The sequence below is a fragment of the Heptranchias perlo genome, chromosome X, assembly GCF_035084215.1.
Source record: "Heptranchias perlo isolate sHepPer1 chromosome X, sHepPer1.hap1, whole genome shotgun sequence".
Lineage (NCBI taxonomy): Eukaryota > Metazoa > Chordata > Chondrichthyes > Hexanchiformes > Hexanchidae > Heptranchias > Heptranchias perlo.
This window is the reverse complement of record NC_090370.1, coordinates 9,606,402-9,633,024: the sequence shown is the minus strand read 5'-3', so window position 1 is coordinate 9,633,024 and position 26,623 is coordinate 9,606,402. Positions and strand designations below refer to the sequence as shown.

Below are 26,623 nucleotides of genomic sequence, written 5' to 3'. Positions count from 1 at the left end.
TCCTTTTTTGTTTCCAGATTTGCTGTGCATTTCCAGCATTTACTAGTGAAACAGCTAAAGAAAAAGCAAATATGAAGAGAGATAAAATCAAGTACCTTTATTGAAAAATAATTTCATAGTTCATTAAGGCTCATACATAATGAAACCAAACATATAGGGCAAGGTTCCGTGGGTAAATGGTATTGAAAGGGCCACGTCTCAGTAAGAACTAACAAAACGCTGTCATTTTTCTTTCCTATAACTCTTTATAGGCTGGACTTATACATTATCTGATTAAATGCATGCTACATCCCCAATGTGATTTTGTGCATTTCACATATGCTGTACCAATTCTAGAAAAGTTTGGTTTTCATGGTCCTCAATGGTGACTATTCCAAATCAAAGCAAATTCTTTATATTTTGAGAGGAGGGACCTTGTATTTGCTACCAAGTAAGCATGGAAATGAAGACTAGGTGGGCAAATAAGTCACAGTGTCTCTGTAAACTCCAGTGTTAGACCTGAATTCTAACCCAGGCGCTTCAGGAAAAAAAAAACGACTGTTTGGACATGATCCCTAACATTCTGCTGAGAGTCATCAATTATGCAAGGTAACGGCACGCACTGGTAAAGGGAAGGAAGCGCTCCAATATGGCGACAACCGCAGTTTCTCCTGCATCCTTTCAACATCTGCAGTACAGCAACGCCTTTCGGGATTTGTGTTAATGCACAAAATGTAAGTGAATCCCTTCTTTTCCTACAGCGGCAGCGCATTTTTCTGAAATAAGTGGCATTTTCACCTGCTAGAGCCCAAGCAAGCCGTTGCCGCAGAGCAATTTTCCAGCTGTGAACATCGTCTGCATTTCTGAGTGAGGTGTCTGCCGGGGCTTCCCAAAACTGCAGATCAGCTATTAAATAGCAGCCCCCTCCCCTCCTCCTGCTTTACCGTGTATTTCGTCTTGAATATAGTAATTGCATCGATGTTATTATATATTTAAATGTCAAGTGAGTTCCCCTCCATGATATTAGCCCAAAATAACGCAGGCAGATCTCGATAATCCAGGTTTGAACTAACAGCACCTTGACTTGCTTCTGTCACATTAAAATCTGAATTTGAAATGCATCAGATTGCACCATTTTATTGAGACCCGGAACACTTTCCACAGTATGAAGGGGGGTGGGGGGATATTTGGTTCGTTTTAAGTTCTTAAAAGGCATTTGAAATGGTGTGATCTGCGGTTAGAGGCGATCACTAAGTGTTATCGCAGTTAGAAAGTCAAATTAAATACAGTGCAAGGGGGCAGTGTGAAGATATCCTGATTGTATTTTGCTTGAAAGCCTGGTTTGTGGTGTGAGGCGAGTGTTTTTCCCCCCCTCCCCCCCAAACCGAACTGAGCTGGGCTCGCTCCCTGCCTGGGTGATGGTGATGTTTAAATGGGATTTGTTATTGCGGGTGTGGTGCTGTGGATTAAACCGGCGGATCTAATATTGTCTGTACCGTCTGGAAGAGTTTTACAAAAAAAATTATATAGCACGCGTTATTCTCTGATTTGACAGAGGTGAGTCTGGCTGGGATTTCTTTAAGGAATAGCGTGAAAGGTACCGGATGTCTGAGTACTGCAGTGTTTTTTTTTCCCCTTCCTTGGAATCCAGTGAACCTAACCCTATATATTTTAATATTAATTATTTACACATATTGCACTCCCCGTATACACTGGCGATTACTGTATGAGGGAAGGTTGCTGTTAATCTGCAAAAGGTTGCGAACAAAACAGAGCTACAAGATATGTGCGATTTTCAAAAATGTGATTTGATATGGTTTGGACGTAATGAGAGAACCAGTTGCAGGGATTAAATGGTCATATTGTTAGGTAGGTGTGTTGCAGAGACCTGAGAATGTGGCTTTGAATACAGGCGGTGTGATGTGATGATGGGATTCCTAATTTGGAGGATTTATTTTTAAATGAATGTATTGCTAACTCAAAGTGTTATTTTCGAATTGAATCTGTTTTTAAAAAAAAGGCCTAAGATATAATCATCTTGGGTCCACGCTGCTGGCTGCAGCTAATCGGTAAAACGTCACACAGAAGGTGTTTTGTCGGACTACCTATAATCTATAATAACAATATAATGCACCCAGGATGTTACCGGGAGTTATTTTTTAACATAGTGTTAAAGCTATCACAGCAGCTGATAGTCCTGGTCTCTTTTTTTAAAAATATATTTCTTGGCTCAATCTGAAAAGTCTTGCATTCTTGTCTAATAGTTTTAGAAATGGGGCTTGGAAAGACCCATGAGCTATTTTTTCCCCGAGAGCTGCGTTTTAAATCCATTGCGTTTGCCTAGGCGCCGAGTTAAAGTGTTGATAGGTGAACCGTGACAAGGTGATGCTGTTGTAGACGGTTATTGGTTCATTGTGTGACTTTTCCGCTGAAATTGTTAATTTATTTTTAAATGTAATATATAAAGCGACTTTTTATGGTATTTCCTAATCTGTTACACCCTTTGGCCCCTGAAATCCCCCTTGGGTATATGGACCTACTTGCAGTGCTGAAAGAACAGCGCCAGGTGCTGAGTTTCGGCCTAATCTCATCTCAGCCTCATTCCTCCTGCCCCTACAATATTCAGCATGTAACGTTAGAATATTTAGTAATGTTCCAAGACGTATATTCCCCTTTCCATATTTTGTGCCTATCCCCATTAAACAATCTAGAATCACCAGGCACTTATTACTGGTGCCAAATTCACGTGGGCTGAATGTCAGTGCCACAGACGCCCTCCCTTTATAATATAGTCACCAAATGTTTTACAGCATAACTATATTCATATTTTAACCATACCATATATTCATATTTTAAAACCGACTGAATTTAAAAACTAATCGCTTAAAGGGGACCCTACACTCTGTGTTGTGGGGAATGTTTGGGCATCATTGACTCCTAAAATGTGGACTGTTTGCTAAGTTTTGTGATTCTACTCCAACCGACCCTCTCAATAACATGACATCCGCCCTAATCGAGTCCACCTCTATAAATGGTTTGCTTGCAGGATTCTGTTTTGGGTGTGGTTTTGCAATACATTAATATAGTGCATCTTTTTTTTATATTGATAAATGTATCTAATTGTATAAATAGCTCCACTGCAAGGCGGTAACCACATTTTGCTATTTAAATAACAATTGTGACCTGCACAGCTAAATAAACGATCAGATATGACATAAGGAACGGTGTCGCTAAATACAGCTCAGAGCCACAACGCAAATAGGATCTTTCTGTTAAGTACGTGTACTGTACCAGGCATTCTGTATGGTTATTTTGATTGAGAACGAATGAGGTATCTTCCATCTTTTCGGCATGTAGCGCGCTATCCTATTACCCTTGTAACTTTACTTAACAGTAAATTAGCACTGTTATATTTATAATAGCTGACATTGGTTTACTAGGTTTTTCCCGCTGCGTTTTTAACGTTAATATTTTATCATTTGAGCGATTAAAAACTGCATTTTAAATTTCAGCTTGCAGCTTCTATTCTGGACACGTGATTCCCATTCATTATTGATTGTCTCCCTGCTGATGTGGCTGAAATAGTCATTGGAATAAAGAAATAACCCGGAATCGATGCTTTATTGATCTGAAAAGGATTTGCAAAGACATGTCCAGTGTTTTAACATGAAATAAGACAAAAATCAGAAGGTAGGTTCATTGTTAACAATCAAAAATCTTGCGAGACTGTATTCTGACTGATTTATAGGCTAAATTTCTCCAATTATTGAGATGAAAAAGCTGATTGAAAGCAGACAGACAGGATTAAATCCTAAAGAGCAGAGAGATCGGATATCGCTGGGAGGCTAGGGCGTTTGTTGTGGACATGTGTTGTAATAATGACAAATCGGGCGTTTGTTTGTACAGTGTGTGAGATTTTTAATTTATTGGCGTCACACAGTAAGGCGTAAGTAAAGGTGCCGTTCACTAGCAGAGTCTGTCAACTTTGTTCTAATACCTGAATTGACATAGGCGAAAATGTAGTAGCCCCAAGTGCTTATTCCCTTTTAAATGAGTGTTAGTTACCTTTGGTCTGAGAAAGAATATGGATTTTACAAATAGAGTATCAATTTTTTATTTCAATTTCACCTTTAGACGGGGTACTGTTTAATGATCTGTTTTTAAAATCGCAAGTAGTCAAATGTACAAATATACTAAGACGTTTTAGATCAATAATTGAGTTTTTAATCACAAATGTACAATAATAGTTTGCTGGATTGAAACTGACAATCCAGATCTAAATTGGGTTTTGCTCTTAAATGTGTTGTGGAGTGATTGAAACTGCAACAAAAATAATATATTTACAAAAGAAAATTAAATATGGAAGAAGTCTGGACTGTTTCAACATAACTGCCTCTAGTGAGAAATTTAAACTGATGATAAGCACATATCCCAGTATGAGCTGTCATAATGTAGTATAGGGAAAGGCAGAATTACCTTTGCACTGCAGGAGTTGGAGAGTGTACACACTGTCTAAATAGGATCTTGAGTTTGAACACTTAAGTTTTACAATAATTTGCTTTTCTTAAAATAAAACTACAGCTATTCCAGCAACGTTATGTCTCCTGTGCATATTTTCAGTTTATTGGGCCCAGCCTGAGACACAAAAAAAACAATACTCTGAGATTATGTAACCCCCTCAAGGGATTATTTGCTCTTTTTTTGAAGTGGGACTCTGGAATGTAAGTTATGGTTGTGTTTTATTTCAAAACTAACTGCGCTCAAATATTTACACTGTCAAAGAACCTGAATATTTAAGAATAAGTTTGGAGAGACAACTAAATTTTAGTCTGCAGATTTTTCGATGTCAAATGAACACACTTATTACAGAGACCTTTAAGGCTAACAACAATTTGATCAGGAAATAAAGAATAAAAAGTGCAGTGTTTTTAATGCATTCAAATGGTAACTCTATGAATTTAGTAACTTATGGAAACAAGTATGATTAGAACATTATTGGACTCCCACCCACTCTATCTTGCTGTATGTTGGAACATTTACTGTGCAAGTTTGAGTGTTATGCTATTATATTTGTACTATATAGAAGAACAATTGGTCAAATTTCAAAAATATTATTTTCTTAGGAAAGACCTAATAAGGTGTGAAAAAAAGAAAATCTGTTTCTCCTCATTGTGAGATGAAGGAAGTATTTAATGGCGAGCCTCGGTGCCAAATGTTGCTTTTCATTAGTTTACTATTTGTACTTTTGTTTTTACAATTTATTTTTAAAGTTTATTTGTTGAATTTTTATTTAGACAGAACTGTCCCATCCTGGAGGCTACATAATTGAAGACATTGTTGCAGGATGAAAAGATGGCAGCGCACATGCTTGCACCGCCAGGCCCTGACAGTTTCCGCCTTTTCACCCGCGAGTCTTTGGCTGTCATTGAGCAGCGGATTGCTGAGGAGAAGAACAAAAAACCCCCCAAGCAAGACAGCAGCCACCGAGATGATGATGATCAAAATAAGCCGAAACCAAACAGCGACCTTGAAGCGGGCAGAAGTTTGCCATTTATTTATGGCGACCCCCCTTCTCAATGCATTGCTGAACCATTGGAGGACTTGGACCCTTTTTATATGAATCAGAAAGTGAGTGCCTTGGACAACAGTTACTAGCTCTTTTTACAGGGGGAAAGCTGTAAGATCAGGTTGAAGTAGCAGAAGTGCCGTTGTAAGAATAGTTTGGCGTTTTCCACTTGCAAAAGCTAACAGTCACAGAATAATAATTGTCTGAGGGGAAATGGGCCTCAGTTTTTAAGTATAAATCTAAATTTTAGTCTTATGATTCTGAATCCTTAGAAAATTGGAGCATATTTCCCTTGTGTGGTAATTTTGCGGTCTCGGCCTTGACCCATAACCAACTTCCACTCGAAAGAGCTTCGTACAGTGCCTCCAGTGCCATTGTAGCTGGCTTGCAATGGCCACATACTTGTTTTGTTTTAAGTTACCAGTTAGGTAATAGTTACAAATTCATATAATTTCAAAGCATACGCTTTTTCTGGTTTTTAAAATGTTTTTATCTGATTTATATTGGCAGTCATGTCATTTTCCCAATATGGCTTCCACATATTAGGAAAGGGTTAAGATGGATGGTCATTGTAAAGAGTTTAGTGATTGCAATATGGATGAGCCTTCAACACATGAACCCACCACTACACCAACACATGAATATTCTGGCAAATCCATATACCAAGACATAGATGCACCAACCAAAACAGAGGGTACTTTCTTGCTAAGTAGGGTGCAAGGTTTTACCACATCTGGTTCTCTTAAGCAATTTTCCACTGGGTGATATGGCCCATGTTCTTACATTTACTGGTGGTAGGAATAAAATATTTTGGCCCTGAAATCATAGTTTACCCCAGCAGTGATGATGGGCACTAACGTGCAGTGCAGGATGGAAATGAAGGACTGGGTGTGTTTTTAAAAAATAAATATTGTTCCTAAACTAATATTTGGAGCTCTGAGGGACAAGACTCCAGTTTTTTTTATTCTGTCCTTAAAAATATTTTTAAACACTTAAAAAAAAGTTAAAACCCACTTTGTGACATAATGTGGGAAATCAAAAATGGGCAACAATTATTGGTGTTTTCCCCCTACACCCCAACTCTTCCCTCCCAGCTGATCTACATGAAATAGCCACAGCAAGCAGTGGCTTGGTGCCAATAGAATGGTAAATTCTCTGCTACCTTGAAAAAAGCCCCCATAATTTTTTCATTAAAAGACAACTGCAGCATTTGTCCTATTGAATTTATAGGATTTGAAAAAACTTAAGTTCACAGATTGACAGCTCCTTTCTAAAAGGTTTCCTCTTCACATAATGTCAAATTAATGAGACCTCTGTGAGCTGGTAACTTTGTTTTCTTGTAATGTTTACCTCCATGAAGTATTATTAAGTTGACTTCGATAAAAACATTTATTTTAGGAGATGGCTAGATTTTACAATTAAGAGAGCATCAACTGAACACATTTGCTTTTCCATATGAACCTTTTCCTATTCGGATGTTCATATGTTATGTCTGTGGCTAGGACTAGAGTGGAAATCAGGTGTGGGAGTGGGATTGTGAGGATCTGAGAGATTTATTCTGTATAAACTAGGAGTTATGCTTTTGTGAAGTTGTCTGTTCGCTTTGTTTTCCAACAAAGTGGAATTTTTTAAGAACATTGTGGCGCTGCAAGTGCAAGTAGAAAACTAAGATGGAAGAAGTAAAATTAATACTTGGTAAGTGAAGTTTTAAATCCTATTTCTAGCGGATTGGATGGAGCAGAAGTCACTAATAGCTTGTACCAAGACTCAATTCGGCAAAGTTTATTTTACACAAAGCATTCTCTGTAGCAACAAGAGATTTTACAGTAATTTTACCCTTGAACCTGGGTTCAAATCTAGTCCAGACTGATGGGATGAAAGTCTCTGCTGGCTGTAAGGGTACAGACTGAAATTAATTTGGGCAGTCTCAACCCAGTGAGCATGGGCCTGCAACACAAAACGGGCCTCAATTTGGCAATTCTTCAGCTTGGTTCCCAGTGACCACAGGTTCAGTATACAAGGCCAAGCTAATAAATTAACCTTAGTTGAGAGATGCCCAAGATGGAAGTTGTGGAGAATGAACATTTTGTTTGCTGAGGTGAGGAGGCAGGAAAGATGCCCCTGTTTGGAGTTGTCATGTCTTGTTTTTATAGTATGTTGGACATTCATATTTGCCCAATAACAGGTGTGTTTGTGACTTTTTATTGGGGGAGGGTGTGTGGAATCATGATGTGGCAAGTCAGTGCTCCCGTGTTACTTGAGTCATAAATCAGACACTAATCAAAAATCCACTCATTAAGAAACGGACAATCTGTTTTTTCTTCCATGCAGTTTAATGAACCACATTCATCTGAAGTGACAGATCATCGTAAATATCATAAAGAGAGATATCTGTACACTCACTAGTGTCACACAGCCCTTCCTTGTTCTCGTTTATCTTAAATCTACTGGTCTGATATTTTGTGTAGAATTCCTCCTGCAGTGACATCGTGAAGTTTCACTCTAGTGACACAAATGTGGTGTACCACCTGTCCTTGGTAAATTCTGCTCACCGTTGGTGACTGTCTAAGGCCCGTGGTGCAGGGCACCGCCAAGGCTGAAAAGAAGATGGAGTAAATCAGAAAGTGGTGCTTGGGTGGTGCTGAAGTTGGATTTAGAAAGTTTGTAGATTGTAGAAGGAGAGGAAAACCGCGGGAGATAAGTATTTGCACAGATCCTCGGATCCAGATCTAGAGATCCTGGGAATGAATGACTGACTACAGCCAGCAATAATATAACTTTCCACTTGGTATTTCTGTTTACCCTTGATACAAAACATTAAATGTAGCAAGCTACTGTCAGGGCCCAGGAGACTTGCTTAGTGAGTAGTATTCTCTTTTTCTGAGTACTACTCTGATAGAGATGAGACATAGAAACCTTTATCTTCACCACTACCAAGAAAAGCTCTGTCCCCTGGTTTCCCCCAGAACTTCCTACACTCTAGAGTGCTGTCTCCAATAGGGTGAGACTCTAGCTGTGTGTGACATCCATCGTGCGAGTATCCAATATTTTCAAGTAAACTTGTGGTTTGAGTAGAATTACACTTGAAATGAATGTGGACAGTCTCAATGTAGTTTTTAATGATTATGAGCTCACAGCACAAGACTGCCTTTCATTTGGCATTAAGCAACAATCTCACTCAGAGGCCACAGTTAGCTGCTGTAGAAATTGGAAAATGTCACATTGGTGCAGTAGGAGGTGCTCTTCTGTGTTTGGGGCCGAGATGCAGTGTCGCAACAGAGTAGAGGGAGCTTTTACTCCACATCTTATGATGAAATACCTGACCTGGGACTGCTTGATACTGACGCTGAGTACCTGAAATGGGAAAGTCTTCCATTCTCTAGCAAGGACATCCCTCACCTGGATGAGCACAGAATCCGAACTTTTCCCAGGCTGCCTTCAATCGGAAGTTTTAGACCTTAAAAGTTGGTGCATAGAGAGGTGACGTGAAAGACCCAGTTGGCTTACAGATGTCTCCTAGAGGTCAGCAGGAGGCCTTAATAAATGTACTTAATTTTCTGACTACAAGCTGGTGGTGGGGAACCTTGCCGGCTGGCAGTGCATATCAGAAAATTGTAGGCAGGGTGTCCACACTTTTCCAATTATATACCGCCAGCGGGCGAGGCTCAGAAAATGACCCCATAATCTCCGGCAGGAATACTTCCAGTGAATTTGATGAATAGACTTGTTCAATGAGTTAAATATAAATCTCTATACAATGGAGGGTTAAACATTTCCCTTATTGGGTGACCATATCCATGAACTTGTTTGCGCCAAAGAAGAAAGGTAGTCCATATTCAAAGGATATATTTTCATATAGCTGCCAGGTAAGTTTTATATTTGTTGGACAGGCTCTGTAGGTTACCCTTTGCTTTTTCTGGGCTTCTTATTTGGCTTAGATTGCATGTATAATGTGGATACTACTGTCACAAAATTACAATTGTAGCAGTAAATAAATTGCAGGGGCTTGATACTTTAGATAGCACACACATAGAGTAAAGATAATTTTTACTCTTATAATGGCTACATTCCGGCTAGGACTAAAATCTGTTAGTCCATTGCTGATAGTTATGTGCCCTGAGCTCCTTTTCCACTTCTTGAGACTTCTGTTCCACTTCTGTTTTCCTCTCTCCTTCTACCCTAACCACAATTTTCCTCTCTGGGTTGTTTTCTTGCTTAAGTTATCCTGACTGTTGCATCTACCCTCAAGGCAACCTGTTTTTTGTTCCGAAGCTGCTGCATCCCTTTCTGAAATTGCCATCACTTTTTTTTGCCTCCTTGAAGCTATTCATTTCCCTTTCTGAGACTGCTTGGTTACTGTTTCTCTTTCTGCGGCTAGCCATTTCTCTCCAAGGCTGTTGCTTTCTTTCTTGATACTACCCTCATGCTGCTTCTCTTTCTGAAGCAATCCATTTCCTTCTCTGAACCTGCCCTAACGACAGCATCCCCCCAAGGTTGTCCAGTTCCTTCCTCCAAATCCACCCGTACTTCCTGTCCCCTCCCCGAGGCCACCAACAAAAGTCACATTAAATCTGACTTTCTTTTAACAAAAATAATCGTTCTGCTACTTCTTGATAAAATTCCTACCCTTAAATAAGATCCTTGTAGATCCAGTGCAGCGATTGCTTCCATCTAAGTCCATGACTTCTGCAGGCAGTAGCATGTCTCCTGTGACGCTGACTCCACAAAACTACCTACACAATTGAGGAAACTACTGGGATGGGCCTAGCTCTGATTGCGTGATGGTGGTCTGCCAGAGCTCTAGGGAAAAGAACCTATGAGAAAAATATTAAAATGTTGATTATATATGTGTATATTTTTGTAAGAGTATCCATTCACATGATAAACCTGGTCTCCCGATGGCATTATTTCTAGATGTGAGTCTGATTGTGACTCGTTCCTCCTGAGCTGTGAGTGTTGGCAGGCTATTTGACGGTTTGGGCCATCACAGCATTCCAGCAGAGTTGTTGGGGAGGGACTTTTTCCTTCCCCAACCCAGAGACACTGAGGTCAGTTGTAGCAGCCCGAATGCTACCTGGTTCAGATCAGCTAACTCAGCACGTACCAGGGATTGAATATGGGACCTTCCTGGTCTGTATGGCTTAGCTATTTGCCGCATGAGCTCATTGTGCCAGTGGGAGAGATTTAAAGGAAGTGCCATTTGCCTTTTTGTTGTGGCTTGCAGGACGTATTGAGAGTATGCTGAGTGGTTGTCATTGTAGCGTGGGGGAACGGGTGCTCTGTGGTACTCTGAGCTGGTGGAAACTCAGTGCATCTGTTTCAAATTTGTCTTGCTTTCACATGTCCAAGTGCCAACAAAGATTGTATCCATCAGGTCTAGAAACTTGAACTGTGGTATAGATAAGCTTGATCACCTTCAGTGTGGTTGAATTTTTTACCTCGGCTACAGACAGAATACACGGTGGAAAACAGTTGGATCGTGAGATTATACAACTGAAGGGCAAGGCATGCCTAACCCATATGTGATAATGTCACTCATGGTTTATGAGGTCTTTCATATTCTGCTGTTTCCTGTGATGTTATTTACACTGCACACAATGGATTTCTGATGGCCAGCTTTACATAGTATTATTAAAGGTGATCTACAATGAAAGCAGGCAGCCACAGGCTAACTGACTTCTTGTCTCATCCTCTGGATGACACACTATACTAAGGTGCAGCCTGGCTGTCCAAGTGGATGTTCACTCAATATTTTGGCCAACATTCCTCCCTCAGCCAACACCACCAAAAACAGATCAACTGCTCATTCCATTGCTGTTAGTGAGATCTTACTATGCGTAGAATGGCTGGCACGTGAGCCTTCAAAAACAAGAGCCACTGCACTTCAGAGTAACTCATTGTATGTGAAGCACTTCAGAACATCACTGGGATGTGATCTGGCGCTATATAAATCCAAGTCTGTCCTGAATAGTCAGTGCTAAAACACGACCACTGGACCCTGTACTCTTCCCTGGTAGACTTTGCTGATCCTGTGCTCAGTACAGTTGGGCTGGAAATGCATTTTAACAATGAGCTCCCAGGTGATGTTAGCTCCGCCTGGTTAAGGTCACCAGTTCTGGATTGTGCGCTTTGTGATGGTCTGTAAGAATTCCTTTACCAGTAGACTCCTGATCAGCCTTTGCATTGACACAAGGGAGATGCAGAAAAAATGACTGGCAAGTTTGCTGGCATAACAGCATGTGCCACTTAGCCCTGTTAGTTTACAGTAATCTTCCGTAGCAATTTTTGATGGGCAGGAAGTGTTCAGCTTCCATTCTTGCAATGGGATGGCCATTTAATTTTGTCCCCTGACAATATAACTTGTTTATTTAATACAACATCACGTGTGAAATGTAGAATTGCTGAATCAAAGTATCATTTCAATTTTCATACATTTTGAGAGCAACAAAGCTGAAAAAGGTCAGCTTTTTATTGATGCAATAATTTAAATGCATAGACATGCATCCATCAGTGAAGTAATCCTGTTTGTTCCCAGCAATATTTTATTGCATTTGTGACTAAATGTATTTAATGAGGTATTCTAGCAAAGTACAAAAGTAAGACGTATTCACTTCTTTGCTCAATATTTTTGGAAACCTTTTTGGTGTGAGTTAGACCAAATCTGGCAAGTGGATTCTTACAGAAAATAAGTTCAAAATCCTGAAACGTTCAGGAGATTGAAGCCCCAAATATTTAAAAAAGTACCACATTGTTAACAACAAAATTGCACTCAAAATGGTTTTCATTTTTTTTCTCTCTGCGTGCGCCTGAAACAGGAATAATCTTCTTTCTGAACAATTGTTTTACGATGCCAGCGCGAAATGGGAAAAAATACCAAGCCATCTGTGCACAAGGTGGTCACTCACAAAGCAGGTCACCAGTCAGGCAGCTGAATTTGCACTCTGTCTTTCTGCCTGTTACTGCTGAAGCCCTGCTCGATTTCTCTGCCCTCCTCAGCGCCTCTCCTCACTCCTGCTGATCGCTTTCTCTCCTCCCATTCTGTTCTTTCCCCCCTCTCTCCCCTCCTTGATCTTCTTCCTCTCTCTCTTCCACACTGCCTTCCTTCTTCGCTCTCCCCTTCCTTCCTTCCTCGCTCTCCCCTTCCTTCCTTCCTCGCTCTCCCCTTCCTTCCTTCCTCGCTCTCCCCTTCCTTCCTCACTCTCCCCTTCCTTCCTCACTCTCCTCTTCATTCCTTCCTCGCTCTCCCCTTCCTTCCTCACTCTCCCCTTCCTTCCTCACTCTCCTCTTCATTCCTTTCTCGCTCTCCCCTTCCTTCCATCCTCCCTCTCCCCGTTCTTCCTACTTCACTCTCCCCTTCCTTCCATCCTCGCTCTCCCCTTCCTTTGTTCCTCGCTCTCCCCTTCCTTCCTTCCTCGCTCTCCCCTTCCTTCCTCGCTCTCCACTTCCTTCCTTCCTCGCTCTCCCCTTCCTTCTTCACTCTCCCCTTCCTTCCTCACTCTCCCCACCCTTCCTTGCTCTCCCCTTCCTTCCTTCCTCACTCTCCCCACCCTTCCTTGCTCTCCCCTTCCTTCGTTCCTCGCTCTCCCCTTCCTTCCTCGCTCTCCACTTCCTTCCTTCCTCGCTCTCCCCACCCTTCCTCATTCTGCCCTTCCTTCCTTCCTCGCTCTCCCCTTCCTTCCTTCCTCACTCTCCCCTTCCTTCGTTCCTCGCTCTCCCCTTCCTTCCTCACTCTCCCCTTCCTTCCTCACTCTCCTCTTCATTCCTTTCTCGCTCTCCCCTTCCTTCCATCCTCCCTCTCCCCGTTCTTCCTTCTTCACTCTCCCCTTCCTTCCTTCCTCGCTCTCCCCTTCCTTTGTTCCTCGCTCTCCCCTTCCTTCCTTCCTCGCTCTCCCCTTCCTTCCTCACTCTCCTCTTCCTTCCTTCCTCGCTCTCCCCTTCCTTCGTTCCTCACTCTCCCCTTCCTTCCTGACTCGCTCTCCCCTTCCTTCCCTCCTCGCTCTCCCTTTCCTTCCTTCCTTCCTCACTCTCCCCTCCCTTCTTTCCTCGCTCTCCCCTTCCTTCCTTCCTCGCTCTCCCCTTCCTTCCTTCCTTCCTCCCTCTCCCCTTCCTTTCTTCGTTCCTTCCCCGCTCTCCCCTTCCTTCCTTCCTTCCTTCCTTCCTCGCTCTCCCCTTCCTTCCTTCCTCGCTCTCCCCTGCCTTCCTTCCTTCCTCGCTCTCCCCTTCCTTCTGTCCTTCCTCGCTCTCCCCTTCCTTAATTCGTCGCTCTCCCCTTTCTTCCTTCCTTCCTCGCTCTACCCTTCCTTTCTTCCTTCCTCGCTCTCCACTTCCTTCCTTCCTTCCTCGCTCTCCCCTTCCTTCCTTCCTTCCTCGCTCTCCCCTTCCTTCCTTCCTTCCTCGCTCTCCCCTTCCTTACATCCTCATTGTTGCCTTTCTCCCTCTCCTCTTCCTTCCTCGCTCTCCCCTTCCTTCCTTCCTTCCTCGCTCTCCCCTTCCCTCCTTCCTCCCTCTCCCCTTCCTGCCGTCCTCATTGTTGCCTTTCTCCGACTCCCCTTCCTTTCTTCCACGGTCTCCCTTTCCTTCCTTCATCGCTCTCCCCTCTCTTCCATCCTCGCTCTCCCCTCCCTTTCAACATCGCTCTCCCCTCTCTTTGGTCCTCGCTCTCCCCCGTCCTTCCATCCTCGCTCTCCCCTCCCTTTCAACCTCGCTCTCCCCTCTCTTTGGTCCTCGCTCTCCGCTCTCTTTCGTCCTCGCTCTCCCCTCCCTTCATTCCTCGCTGTCCCCTCCCTTTCAACCTCGCTCTCCCCTCCCTTCCATCCTCGCTCTCCCCTCTCTTTGGTCCTCGCTCTCCCCTCTCTTTGGTCCTCGCTCTCCCCTCCATTCCATCCTCGCTCTCCGCTCTCTTTGGTCCTCGCTCTCCCCTCTCTTTGGTCCTCGCTCTCCCCTCCCTTCCATCCTCACTCTCCCCTCCCTTCCATCCTCGCTGTCCCCACTCTTTGGTCCTCGCTCTCCCCACTCTTTGGTCCTCGCTCTCCCCTCTCTTTGGTCCTCGCTCTCCCCTCTCTTTGGTCCTCGCTCTCCCCTCTCTTTGGTCCTCGCTCTCCCCTCTCTTTGGTCCTCGCTCTCCCCTCCCTTCCATCCTCGCTCTCCCCTCTCTTTGGTCCTCGCTCTCCCCTCTCTTGGGTCCTTGCTCTCCCCTCCCTTCCGTCCTCACTCTCCCCTCCCTTCCATCCTCGCTCTCCCCTCTCTTTGGTCCTCGCTCTCCCCTCTCTTTGGTCCTCACTCTCCCCTCCCTTCCGTCCTCGCTCTCCCCTTCCTTCCTTCCTCGCTCTCCCCTCCCTTCCTTCCTCGCTCTCCCCTCCTTTCCATCCTCGCTCTCCCCTTCTTTCCGTCCTCGCTCTCTCCTCCCTTCCATCCTCACTCTCCCCTTCCTTCCTTCCTCACTCTCCCCTTCCTTCTTTCCTCACTCTCCCCTTCCTTCTTTCCTCACTCTCCCCTCCCTTCGGTCCTCGCTCTCCCCTCCCTTCCGTCCTCGCTCTCCCCTTCTTTCCGTCCTCGCTGTCCCCTTCCTTCTTTCCTCACTCTCCCCTTCCTTCCTTCCTCGCTCTCCCCTTCCTTCCTTCCGACCTCGCTCTCCCCTTTCTTCCTTCCTTCCTCGCTCTCCCCTTCCTTCCTTCCTCGCTCTCCCCTCCCTTCGGTCCTCGCTCTCCCCTCCCTTCCGTCCTCGCTCTCCCCTTCTTTCCGTCCTCGCTGTCCCCTTCCTTCTTTCCTCACTCTCCCCTTCCTTCCTTCCTCGCGCTCCTCTTCCTTCCTTCCTCGCTCTCCCCTTCCTTCCTTCCTCGCTCTCCCCTTCCTTCCTTCCTCGCTCTCCCCTTCCTTCCTTCCTCGCTCTCCCCTTCCTTCCTTGCTCACTCTCCCCTTCCTTCCTTGCTCACTCTCCCCTTCCTTCCTTCCTCGCTCTCCCCTTCCTTCCTTCCTCGCTCTCCCCTTCCTTCCTTCGTCGCTCTCCCCTTCCTTCCTTGCTCACTCTCCCCTTCCTTCCTTCCTCGCTCTCCCCTTCCTTCCTTCCTCGCTCTCCCCTTCCTTCCTTCCTCGCTCTCCCCTTCCTTCCTTCCTCGCTCTCCCTTTCCTTCCTTCCTCGCTCTCTCCTCCCTTCGGTCCTCGCTCTCCCCTCCCTTCCGTCCTCGCTCTCCCCTTCTTTCCGTCCTCGCTGTCCCCTTCCATCTTTCCTCACTCTCCCCTTCCTTTCTTCCTCGCTCTTTCCTTCCTTCCTTGCTCACTCTCCCCTTCCTTCCTTCCTCGCTCTCCCCTTCCTTCCTTCCTCGCTCTCCCCTTCCTTCCTTCCTCGCTCTCCCCTTCCTTCCTTCCTTCCTCGCTCTCCCCTTCCTTCCTTCCTCGCTCTCCCCTTCCTTCCTTCGTCGCTCTCCCCTTCCTTCCTTCCTCGCTCTCCCCTTCCTTCCTTCCTCGCTCTCCCCTTCCTTCCTTCCTCACTCTCCCCTTCCTTCCTTCGTCGCTCTCCCCTTCCTTCCTTCCTCGCTCTCCCCTTCCTTCCTTCCTCACTCTCCCCTTCCTTCCTTCCTCGCTCTCCCTTTCCTTCCTTCCTCGCTCTCTCCTCCCTTCGGTCCTCGCTCTCCCCTCCCTTCCGTCCTCGCTCTCCCCTTCTTTCCGTCCTCGCTGTCCCCTTCCATCTTTCCTCACTCTCCCCTTCCTTTCTTCCTCGCTCTTTCCTTCCTTCCTTGCTCACTCTCCCCTTCCTTCCTTCCTCGCTCTCCCCTTCCTTCCATCCTCACTCTCCCCTTCCATCTTTCCTCACTCTCCCCTTCCTTCCTTTCTCGCTCTCCCCTTCCTTCCTTCCTCACTCTCCCCTTCCTTCCTTCCTCGCTCTCCCCTTCCTTCCTTCCTCACTCTCCCCTTCCTTCCTTCGTCGCTCTCCCCTTCCTTCCTTCCTCGCTCTCCCCTTCCTTCCTTCCTCGCTCTCCCCTTCCTTCCTTCCTCGCTCTCCCTTTCCTTCCTTCCTCGCTCTCCCCTCCCTTCGGTCCTCGCTCTCCCCTCCCTTCCGTCCTCGCTCTCCCCTTCTTTCCGTCCTCGCTGTCCCCTTCCATCTTTCCTCACTCTCCCCTTCCTTTCTTCCTCGCTCTTTCCTTCCTTCCTTGCTCACTCTCCCCTTCCTTCCTTCCTCGCTCTCCCCTTCCTTCCTTCATCGCACTCCTCTTCCTTCCTTCCTCGCTCTCCCCTTCCTTCCTTCCTCGCACTCCTCTTCCTTCTTTCCTCACTCTCCCCTTCCTTCCTTCCTCGCACTCCTCTTCCTTCTTTCCTCACTCTCCCCTTCCTTCCTTCCTCGCACTCCTCTTCCTTCTTTCCTCACTCTCCCCTTCCTTCCTTCCTCACTCTCCCCTTCCTTCGTTCCTCACTCTCCCCTTCCTTCCTTCCACACTCTCCCCTTCCTTCGTTCCTCACTCTCCCCTTCCTTCCTGACTCGCTCTCCCCTTCCTTCCTCATTCTGCCCTTCCTTCCTTCCACACTCTCCCCTCTCTTCTTTCCTCGCTCTCCCCTCCCTTCCTTCCTTCCTTCCTCACTCTCCCCTTCCTTCCTTCCACACTCTCCCCTCTCTTCTTTCCTCGCTCTCCCCTCCCTTCCTTCCTCGCTCTCCCCTTCCTTCCTTCCTTCCTTCCTCCCTCTCCCCTTCCTTCCTTCCTCGCTCTCCACTTCCTTCCTTCCTCACTCTCCCCTTCCTTCGTTCCTCGCTCTCCCCTTCCTACCTTCCTTCCTCGCTCTACCCTTCCTTCCTTCCTTCCTTCCTCGCTCTACCCTTCCTTCCTTCCTCACTCTCCCCTTCCTTCGTTCCTCGCTCTCCCCTTCCTACCTTCCTTCCTCGCTCTACCCTTCCTTCCTACCTTCCTTCCTCGCTCTACCCTTCCTTCCTTCCTTCCTTCCTCGCTCTACCCTTCCTTCCTTCCTTCCTCGCTCTACCCTTCCTTCCTTCCTTCCTCGCTCTACCCTTCCTTCCTTCCGACCTCGCTCTCCCCTTTCTTCCTTCCTTCCTCGCTCTCCCCTTCCTTCCTTCCTCGCTCTCCCCTTCCTTCCTTCCTCGCGCTCCTCTTCCTTCCTTCCTTGCTCTCCCCTTCCTTCCTTCCTCGCGCTCCTCTTCCTTCCTTCCTCGCTCTCCCCTTCCTTCCTTCCTCGCACTCCTCTTCCTTCCTTCCTCGCACTCCTCTTCCTTCTTTCCTCACTCTCCCCTTCCTTCCTTCCTCGCACTCCTCTTCCTTCTTTCCTCACTCTCCCCTTCCTTCCTTCCTCGCACTCCTCTTCCTTCTTTCCTCACTCTCCCCTTCCTTCCTTCCTCGCACTCCTCTTCCTTCCTTCCTCATTCTGCCCTTCCTTCCTTCCACACTCTCCCCTCTCTTCTTTCCTCGCTCTCCCCACCCTTCCTCATTCTGCCCTTCCTTCCTTCCTCACTCTCCCCTTCCTTCGTTCCTCGCTCTCCCCTTCCTTCCTTCCTTCCTCGCTCTACCCTTCCTTCCTTCCTTCCTCGCTCTCCCCTTTCTTCCTTCCTTCCTCGCTCTACCCTTCCTTCCTTCCGACCTCGCTCTCCCCTTTCTTCCTTCCTTCCTCGCTCTCCCTTTCCTTCCTTCCTCGCTCTCTCCTCCCTTCGGTCCTCGCTCTCCCCTTCCTTCCGTCCTCACTCTCCCCTTCCTTCCTTCCTCGCTCTCCCCTTCCTTCCTTCATCGCTCTCCCCTTCCTTCCTTCCTCGCTCTCCCCTTCCATCTTTCCTCACTCTCCCCTTCCTTTCTTCCTCGCTCTTTCCTTCCTTCCTTCCTCGCTCTCCCCTTCCTTCCTTCCTCGCTCTCCCCTTCCTTCCTTCATCGCTCTCCCCTTCCTTCCTTCCTCGCTCTCCCCTTCCTTCTTTCCTCACTCTCCCCTTCCTTCCTTCATCGCTCTCCCCTTCCTTCTTTCCTCACTCTCCCCTTCCTTCCTTCCTCGCTCTCCCCTTCCTTCCTTCCTCGCTCTCCCTTTCCTTCCTTCCTCGCTCTCTCCTCCCTTCGGTCCTCGCTCTCCCCTCCCTTCCGTCCTCACTCTCCCCTCCCTTCCGTCCTCGCTCTCCCCTTCTTTCCGTCCTCGCTGTCCCCTTCCATCTTTCCTCACTCTCCCCTTCCTTCGTTCCTCGCTCTCCCCTTCCTTCCTTCATCGCTCTCCCCTTCCTTCCTTCCTCGCTCTCCCCTTCCTTCCTTCATCGCTCTCCCCTTCCTTCCTTCATCGCTCTCCCCTTCCTTCCTTCCTCGCTCTCCCCTTCCTTCTTTCCTCACTCTCCCCTTCCTTCCTTCCTCGCTCTCCCCTTCCTTCCTTCCTCGCTCTCCCCTTCCTTCCTTCCTCGCTCTCCCCTTCCTTCCTTCATCGCTCTCCCCTTCCTTCCTTCCTCGCTCTCCCCTTCCTTCTTTCCTCACTCTCCCCTTCCTTCCTTCATCGCTCTCCCCTTCCTTCTTTCCTCACTCTCCCCTTCCTTCCTTCCTCGCTCTCCCCTTCCTTCCTTCCTCACTCTCCCCTCTCTTCTTTCCTCGCTCTCCCCTCCCTTCCTTCCTCCCTCTCCCCTTCCTTTCTTCGTTCCTTCCCCGCTCTCCCATTTCTTCCTTCCTTCCCCGCTCTCCCCTTCCTTCCTTCCTTCCTCCCTCTCCCCTTCCTTCCTTCCGACCTCGCTCTCCCCTTCCTTCCTTCCTCGCTCTCCCCTTCCTTCCTTCCTTCCTTCCTCGCTCTCCCCTTCCTTCCTTCCTTCCTCGCTCTCCCCTTCCTTCCTTCCTTCCTCGCTCTCCCCTTCCTTCTGTCCTTCCTCGCTCTCCCCTTCCTTCCTTCCTTCCTTCCACGCTCTCCCCTTCCTTCCTTCCTTCCTCGCTCTCCCCTTCCTTAATTCGTCGCTCTCCCCTTTCTTCCGTCCTTCCTCGCTCTCAACTTCCTTCCTTCCTTCCTCGCTCTCCCCTTCCTTCCTTCCTTCCTCGCTCTCCCCTTCCTTAATTCGTCGCTCTCCCCTTCCTTCTGTCCTTCCTCGCTCTCCCCTTCCTTCCTTCCTTCCACGCTCTCCCCTTCCTTCCTTCCTTCCTCGCTCTCCCCTTCCTTAATTCGTCGCTCTCCCCTTTCTTCCGTCCTTCCACGCTCTCCCCTTCCTTCCTTCCTTCCTCGCTCTCCCCTTCCTTAATTCGTCGCTCTCCCCTTTCTTCCGTCCTTCCACGCTCTCCCCTTCCTTCCTTCCTTCCTCGCTCTCCCCTTCCTTAATTCGTCGCTCTCCCCTTCCTTCCTTCTGTCCTTCCTCGCTCTCCCCTTCCTTCCTTCCTTCCTCGCTCTCCCCTTCCTTAATTCGTCGCTCTCCCCTTTCTTCCGTCCTTCCTCGCTCTCCCCTTCCTTCCTTCCTTCCTCGCTCTCCCCTTCCTTACATCCTCATTGTTGCCTTTCTCCCTCTCCTCTTCCTTCCTCGCTCTCCCCTTCCTTCCTTCCTCGCTCTCCCCTTCCTTCCTTCCTCGCTCTCCCCTTCCTTCCGTCCTTCCTCGCTCTCCCCTTCCTTCCGTCCTTCCTCGCTCTCCCCTTCCTTCCTTCCTTCCTCGCTCTCCCCTTCCTTCCTTCCTTCCTCGCTCTCCCCTTCCTTAATTCGTCGCTCTCCCCTTTCTTCCGTCCTTCCTCGCTCTTAACTTCCTTCCTTCCTTCCTCGCTCTCCCATTCCTTCCTTCCTCGCTCTCCCCTTCCTTACATCCTCATTGTTGCCTTTCTCCCTCTCCTCTTCCTTCCTCGCTCTCCCCTTCCTTCCTTCCTCACTCTCCCCTTCCTTCCTTCCTCGCTCTCCCCTTCCTTCCTTCCTCACTCTCCCCTTCCTTCCTTCCTCGCTCTCCCCTTCCTTCCTTCCTCGCTCTCCCCTTCCTTCCTTCCTCGCTCTCCCCTTCCTTCCTTCCTCGCTCTCCCCTTCCTTCCTTCCTCGCTCTCCCCTTCCTTCCGTCCTTCCTCGCTCTCCCCTTCCTTCCTTCCTTCCTCGCTCTCCCCTTCCTTCCTTCCTTCCTCGCTCTCCCCTTCCTTAATTCGTCGCTCTCCCCTTTCTTCCGTCCTTCCTCGCTCTCCCCTTCCTTCCTTCCTTCCTCCCTCTCCCCTTCCCTCCTTCCTCCCTCTCCCCTTCCTGCCGTCCTCATTGTTGCCTTTCTCCGACTCCCCTTCCTTTCTTCCACGGTCTCCCTTTCCTTCCTTCATCGCTCTCCCCTCTCTTCCATCCTCGCTCTCCCCTCCCTTTCAACCTCGCTCTCCCCTCTCTTTGGTCCTCGCTCTCCCCCGTCCTTCCATCCTCGCTCTCCCCTCCCTTCCATCCTCGCTCTCCCCTCTCTTTGGTCCTCGCTCTCCCCTCTCTTTGGTCCTCGCTCTCCGCTCTCTTTGGTCCTCGCTCTCCCCTCCCTTCCATCCTCGCTCTCCCCTCTCTTTGGTCCTCGCTCTCCCCTCTCTTCGGTCCTCGCTCTCCCCTCCCTTCCGTCCTCGCTCTCCCCTCCCTTCCATCCTCGCTCTCCCCTCTCTTTGGTCCTCGCTCTCCCCTCTCTTCGGTCCTCGCTCTCCCCTCCCTTCCGTCCTCGCTCTCCCCTCCCTTCCATCCTCGCTCTCCCCTCTCTTTGGTCCTCGCTCTCCCCTCTCTTTGGTCCTAACTCTCCCCTCCCTTCCTTCCTCGCTCTCCCCTTCCTTCCTTCCTCGCTCTCCCCTCCCTTCCTTCCTTGCTCTCCCCTCCCTTCCATCCTCGCTCTCCCCTTCTTTCCGTCCTCGCTCTCTCCTCCCTTCCATCCTCACTCTCCCCTTCCTTCCTTCCTCACTCTCCCCTTCCTTCTTTCCTCACTCTCCCCTTCCTTCTTTCCTCACTCTCCCCTTCTTTCCGTCCTCACTCTCCCCTTCCTTCCTTCCTCACTCTCCCCTTCCTTCTTTCCTCACTCTCCCCTTCCTTCTTTCCTCACTCTCCCCTTCTTTCCGTCCTCACTCTCCCTTTCCTTCTTTCCTCACTCTCCCCTTCCTTCCTTCCTTGCTCTCCCCTCCCTTCGGTCCTCGCTCTCCCCTCCCTTCCGTCCTCGCTCTCCCCTTCTTTCCGTCCTCACTCTCCCCTTCATTCTTTCCTCACTCTCCCCTTCCTTTCTTCCTCGCTCTTTCCTTCCTTCCTTCCTTGCTCTCCCCTTCCTTCCTTCCTTGCTCTCCCCTTCCTTCCTTCCTCACTCTTCCCTTCCGTCCTTCCTCGCTCTCCCATTCCTTCCTTCCTCACTCTCCCCTTCCTTCCTTCCTCGCTCTCCCCTTCCTTCCTTCCTCGCTCTCCCCTTCCTTCCTTACTCGCTCTCCCCTTCCTTCCTTCCTTCCTTCCTCGCTCTCCCCTTCCTTCCTTCCTCACTCTCCCCTCCCTTCCGTCCTCGCTCTCCCCTTCTTTCCGTCCTCACTCTCCCCTTCATTCTTTCCTCACTCTCCCCTTCCTTTCTTCCTCGCTCTTTCCTTCCTTCCTTCCTTGCTCTCCCCTTCCTTCCTTCCTTGCTCTCCCCTTCCTTCCTTCCTCACTCTCCCCTTCCGTCCTTCCTCGCTCTCCCATTCCTTCCTTCCTCACTCTCCCCTTCCTTCCTTCCTCGCTCTCCCCTTCCTTCCTTACTCGCTCTCCCCTTCCTTCCTTCCTTCCTTCCTCACTCTCCCCTTCCTTCCTTCGTCGCTCTCCCCTTCCTTCCTTCCTTCCTTCCTTCCTCTCTCTCCCCTTCCTTCCTTCCTTCCTTCCTCACTCTCCCCTTCCTTCCTTCCTCGCTCTCCCCTTCCTTCCTTACTCGCTCTCCCCTTCCTTCCTTCCTTCCTTCCTTCGTCGCTCTCCCCTTCCTTCCTTCCTTGCTCTCCCCTTCCTTCCTTGCTCACTCTCCCCTTCCTTCCTTGCTCGCTCTCCCCTTCCTTCCTTCCTCGCTCTTTCCTTCCTTCCTTGCTCACTCTCCCCTTCCTTTCTTCCTCGCTCTCCCCTTCCTTCCTTCCTTGCTCTCCCATTCCTTCCTTCCTCACTCTCCCCTTCCGTCCTTCCTCGCTCTCCCATTCCTTCCTTCCTCACTCTCCCCTTCCTTCCTTGCTCGCTCTCCCCTTCCTTCCTTCCTTGCTCTCCCCTTCCTTCCTTGCTCACTCTCCCCTTCCTTCCTTGCTCACTCTCCCCTTCCTTCCTTGCTCACTCTCCCCTTCCTTTCTTCCTCGCTCTTTCCTTCCTTCCTTCCTTGCTCTCCCCTTCCTTCCTTCCTCACTCTCCCCTTCCTTCCTTCCTCACTCTCCCCTTCCTTCCTTCCTTGCTCTCCCCTTCCTTCCTTGCTCACTCTCCCCTTCCTTCCTTCCTCGCTCTTTCCTTCCTTCCTTCCTTGCTCTCCCCTTCCTTCCTTCCTCACTCTCCCCTTCCTTCCTTCCTTCCTTCCTCACTCTCCCCTTCCTTCGTTCCTCGCTCTCCCCTTCCTACCTTCCTTCCTCGCTCTACCCTTCCTTCCTACCTTCGTTCCTCGCTCTACCCTTCCTTCCTTCCTTCCTTCCTCGCTCTACCCTTCCTTCCTTCCTTTCTCGCTCTCCCCTTCCTTCCTTCCTCACTCTCCCCTCCCTTCCTTCCTCACTCTCCCCTTCCTTCCTTCCTCGCTCTCCCCTTCCTTCCTTCGTCGCTCTCCCCTTCCTTCCTTCCTCGCTCTCCCCTTCCTTCCTTCCTCGCTCTCCCCTTCCTTCCTTCCTCGCTCTCCCTTTCCTTCCTTCCTCGCTCTCCCCTCCCTTCGGTCCTCGCTCTCCCCTCCCTTCCGTCCTCGCTCTCCCCTTCTTTCCGTCCTCGCTGTCCCCTTCCATCTTTCCTCACTCTCCCCTTCCTTTCTTCCTCGCTCTTTCCTTCCTTCCTTGCTCACTCTCCCCTTCCTTCCTTCCTCGCTCTCCCCTTCCTTCCTTCATCGCACTCCTCTTCCTTCCTTCCTCGCTCTCCCCTTCCTTCCTTCCTCGCACTCCTCTTCCTTCTTTCCTCACTCTCCCCTTCCTTCCTTCCTCGCACTCCTCTTCCTTCTTTCCTCACTCTCCCCTTCCTTCCTTCCTCGCACTCCTCTTCCTTCTTTCCTCACTCTCCCCTTCCTTCCTTCCTCACTCTCCCCTTCCTTCGTTCCTCACTCTCCCCTTCCTTCCTTCCACACTCTCCCCTTCCTTCGTTCCTCACTCTCCCCTTCCTTCCTGACTCGCTCTCCCCTTCCTTCCTCATTCTGCCCTTCCTTCCTTCCACACTCTCCCCTCTCTTCTTTCCTCGCTCTCCCCTCCCTTCCTTCCTTCCTTCCTCACTCTCCCCTTCCTTCCTTCCACACTCTCCCCTCTCTTCTTTCCTCGCTCTCCCCTCCCTTCCTTCCTCGCTCTCCCCTTCCTTCCTTCCTTCCTTCCTCCCTCTCCCCTTCCTTCCTTCTTCGCTCTCCACTTCCTTCCTTCCTCACTCTCCCCTTCCTTCGTTCCTCGCTCTCCCCTTCCTACCTTCCTTCCTCGCTCTACCCTTCCTTCCTTCCTTCCTTCCTCGCTCTACCCTTCCTTCCTTCCTCACTCTCCCCTTCCTTCGTTCCTCGCTCTCCCCTTCCTACCTTCCTTCCTCGCTCTACCCTTCCTTCCTACCTTCCTTCCTCGCTCTACCCTTCCTTCCTTCCTTCCTTCCTCGCTCTACCCTTCCTTCCTTCCTTCCTTCCTCGCTCTACCCTTCCTTCCTTCCTTCCTCGCTCTACCCTTCCTTCCTTCCTTCCTCGCTCTACCCTTCCTTCCTTCCGACCTCGCTCTCCCCTTTCTTCCTTCCTTCCTCACTCTCCCCTTCCTTCCTTCCTCGCTCTACCCTTCCTTCCTTCCGACCTCGCTCTCCCCTTTCTTCCTTCCTTCCTCGCTCTCCCCTTCCTTCCGTCCTCGCTCTCCCCTTCCTTCCTTCCTCGCGCTCCTCTTCCTTCCTTCCTTGCTCTCCCCTTCCTTCCTTCCTCGCGCTCCTCTTCCTTCCTTCCTCGCTCTCCCCTTCCTTCCTTCCTCGCACTCCTCTTCCTTCCTTCCTCGCACTCCTCTTCCTTCTTTCCTCACTCTCCCCTTCCTTCCTTCCTCGCACTCCTCTTCCTTCTTTCCTCACTCTCCCCTTCCTTCCTTCCTCGCACTCCTCTTCCTTCTTTCCTCACTCTCCCCTTCCTTCCTTCCTCGCACTCCTCTTCCTTCCTTCCTCATTCTGCCCTTCCTTCCTTCCACACTCTCCCCTCTCTTCTTTCCTCGCTCTCCCCACCCTTCCTCATTCTGCCCTTCCTTCCTTCCTCACTCTCCCCTTCCTTCGTTCCTCGCTCTCCCCTTCCTTCCTTCCTTCCTCGCTCTACCCTTCCTTCCTTCCTTCCTCGCTCTCCCCTTTCTTCCTTCCTTCCTCGCTCTACCCTTCCTTCCTTCCGACCTCGCTCTCCCCTTTCTTCCTTCCTTCCTCGCTCTCCCTTTCCTTCCTTCCTCGCTCTCTCCTCCCTTCGGTCCTCGCTCTCCCCTTCCTTCCTTCATCGCTCTCCCCTTCCTTCCTTCCTCGCTCTCCCCTTCCATCTTTCCTCACTCTCCCCTTCCTTTCTTCCTCGCTCTTTCCTTCCTTCCTTCCTCGCTCTCCCCTTCCTTCCTTCCTCGCTCTCCCCTTCCTTCCTTCATCGCTCTCCCCTTCCTTCCTTCCTCGCTCTCCCCTTCCTTCTTTCCTCACTCTCCCCTTCCTTCCTTCATCGCTCTCCCCTTCCTTCTTTCCTCACTCTCCCCTTCCTTCCTTCCTCGCTCTCCCCTTCCTTCCTTCCTCGCTCTCCCTTTCCTTCCTTCCTCGCTCTCTCCTCCCTTCGGTCCTCGCTCTCCCCTCCCTTCCGTCCTCACTCTCCCCTCCCTTCCGTCCTCGCTCTCCCCTTCTTTCCGTCCTCGCTGTCCCCTTCCATCTTTCCTCACTCTCCCCTTCCTTCGTTCCTCGCTCTCCCCTTCCTTCCTTCATCGCTCTCCCCTTCCTTCCTTCATCGCTCTCCCCTTCCTTCCTTCCTCGCTCTCCCCTTCCTTCCTTCATCGCTCTCCCCTTCCTTCCTTCCTCGCTCTCCCCTTCCTTCTTTCCTCACTCTCCCCTTCCTTCCTTCCTCGCTCTCCCCTTCCTTCCTTCCTCGCTCTCCCCTTCCTTCCTTCCTCGCTCTCCCCTTCCTTCCTTCATCGCTCTCCCCTTCCTTCCTTCCTCGCTCTCCCCTTCCTTCTTTCCTCACTCTCCCCTTCCTTCCTTCATCGCTCTCCCCTTCCTTCTTTCCTCACTCTCCCCTTCCTTCCTTCCTCGCTCTCCCCTTCCTTCCTTCCTCACTCTCCCCTCTCTTCTTTCCTCGCTCTCCCCTCCCTTCCTTCCTCCCTCTCCCCTTCCTTTCTTCGTTCCTTCCCCGCTCTCCCATTTCTTCCTTCCTTCCCCGCTCTCCCCTTCCTTCCTTCCTTCCTCCCTCTCCCCTTCCTTCCTTCCGACCTCGCTCTCCCCTTCCTTCCTTCCTCGCTCTCCCCTTCCTTCCTTCCTTCCTCGCTCTCCCCTTCCTTCCTTCCTTCCTCGCTCTCCCCTTCCTTCCTTCCTTCCTCGCTCTCCCCTTCCTTCTGTCCTTCCTCGCTCTCCCCTTCCTTCCTTCCTTCCTTCCACGCTCTCCCCTTCCTTCCTTCCTTCCTCGCTCTCCCCTTCCTTAATTCGTCGCTCTCCCCTTTCTTCCGTCCTTCCTCGCTCTCAACTTCCTTCCTTCCTTCCTCGCTCTCCCCTTCCTTCCTTCCTTCCTTCCACGCTCTCCCCTTCCTTCCTTCCTTCCTCGCTCTCCCCTTCCTTAATTCGTCGCTCTCCCCTTCCTTCTGTCCTTCCTCGCTCTCCCCTTCCTTCCTTCCTTCCACGCTCTCCCCTTCCTTCCTTCCTTCCTCGCTCTCCCCTTCCTTAATTCGTCGCTCTCCCCTTTCTTCCGTCCTTCCACGCTCTCCCCTTCCTTCCTTCCTTCCTCGCTCTCCCCTTCCTTAATTCGTCGCTCTCCCCTTCCTTCCTTCTGTCCTTCCTCGCTCTCCCCTTCCTTCCTTCCTTCCTCGCTCTCCCCTTCCTTAATTCGT

General features: G+C 49.5%; 1 protein-coding gene across 1 annotated transcript in view; it reads left to right on the top strand.

The window, feature by feature from the left end:
* Positions 1-5,331: 5,331 nt before the first annotated feature.
* LOC137307256 (sodium channel protein type 8 subunit alpha-like) overlaps positions 5,332-26,623 on the top strand; it is a 241,388-nt gene continuing 220,096 nt past the window's right edge. Inside the window, exon 1 of the mRNA XM_067976688.1 lies at positions 5,332-5,607. Coding sequence (XP_067832789.1) covers positions 5,332-5,607 — 276 coding nt within the window. The remainder of the gene's footprint in view (positions 5,608-26,623) is intronic.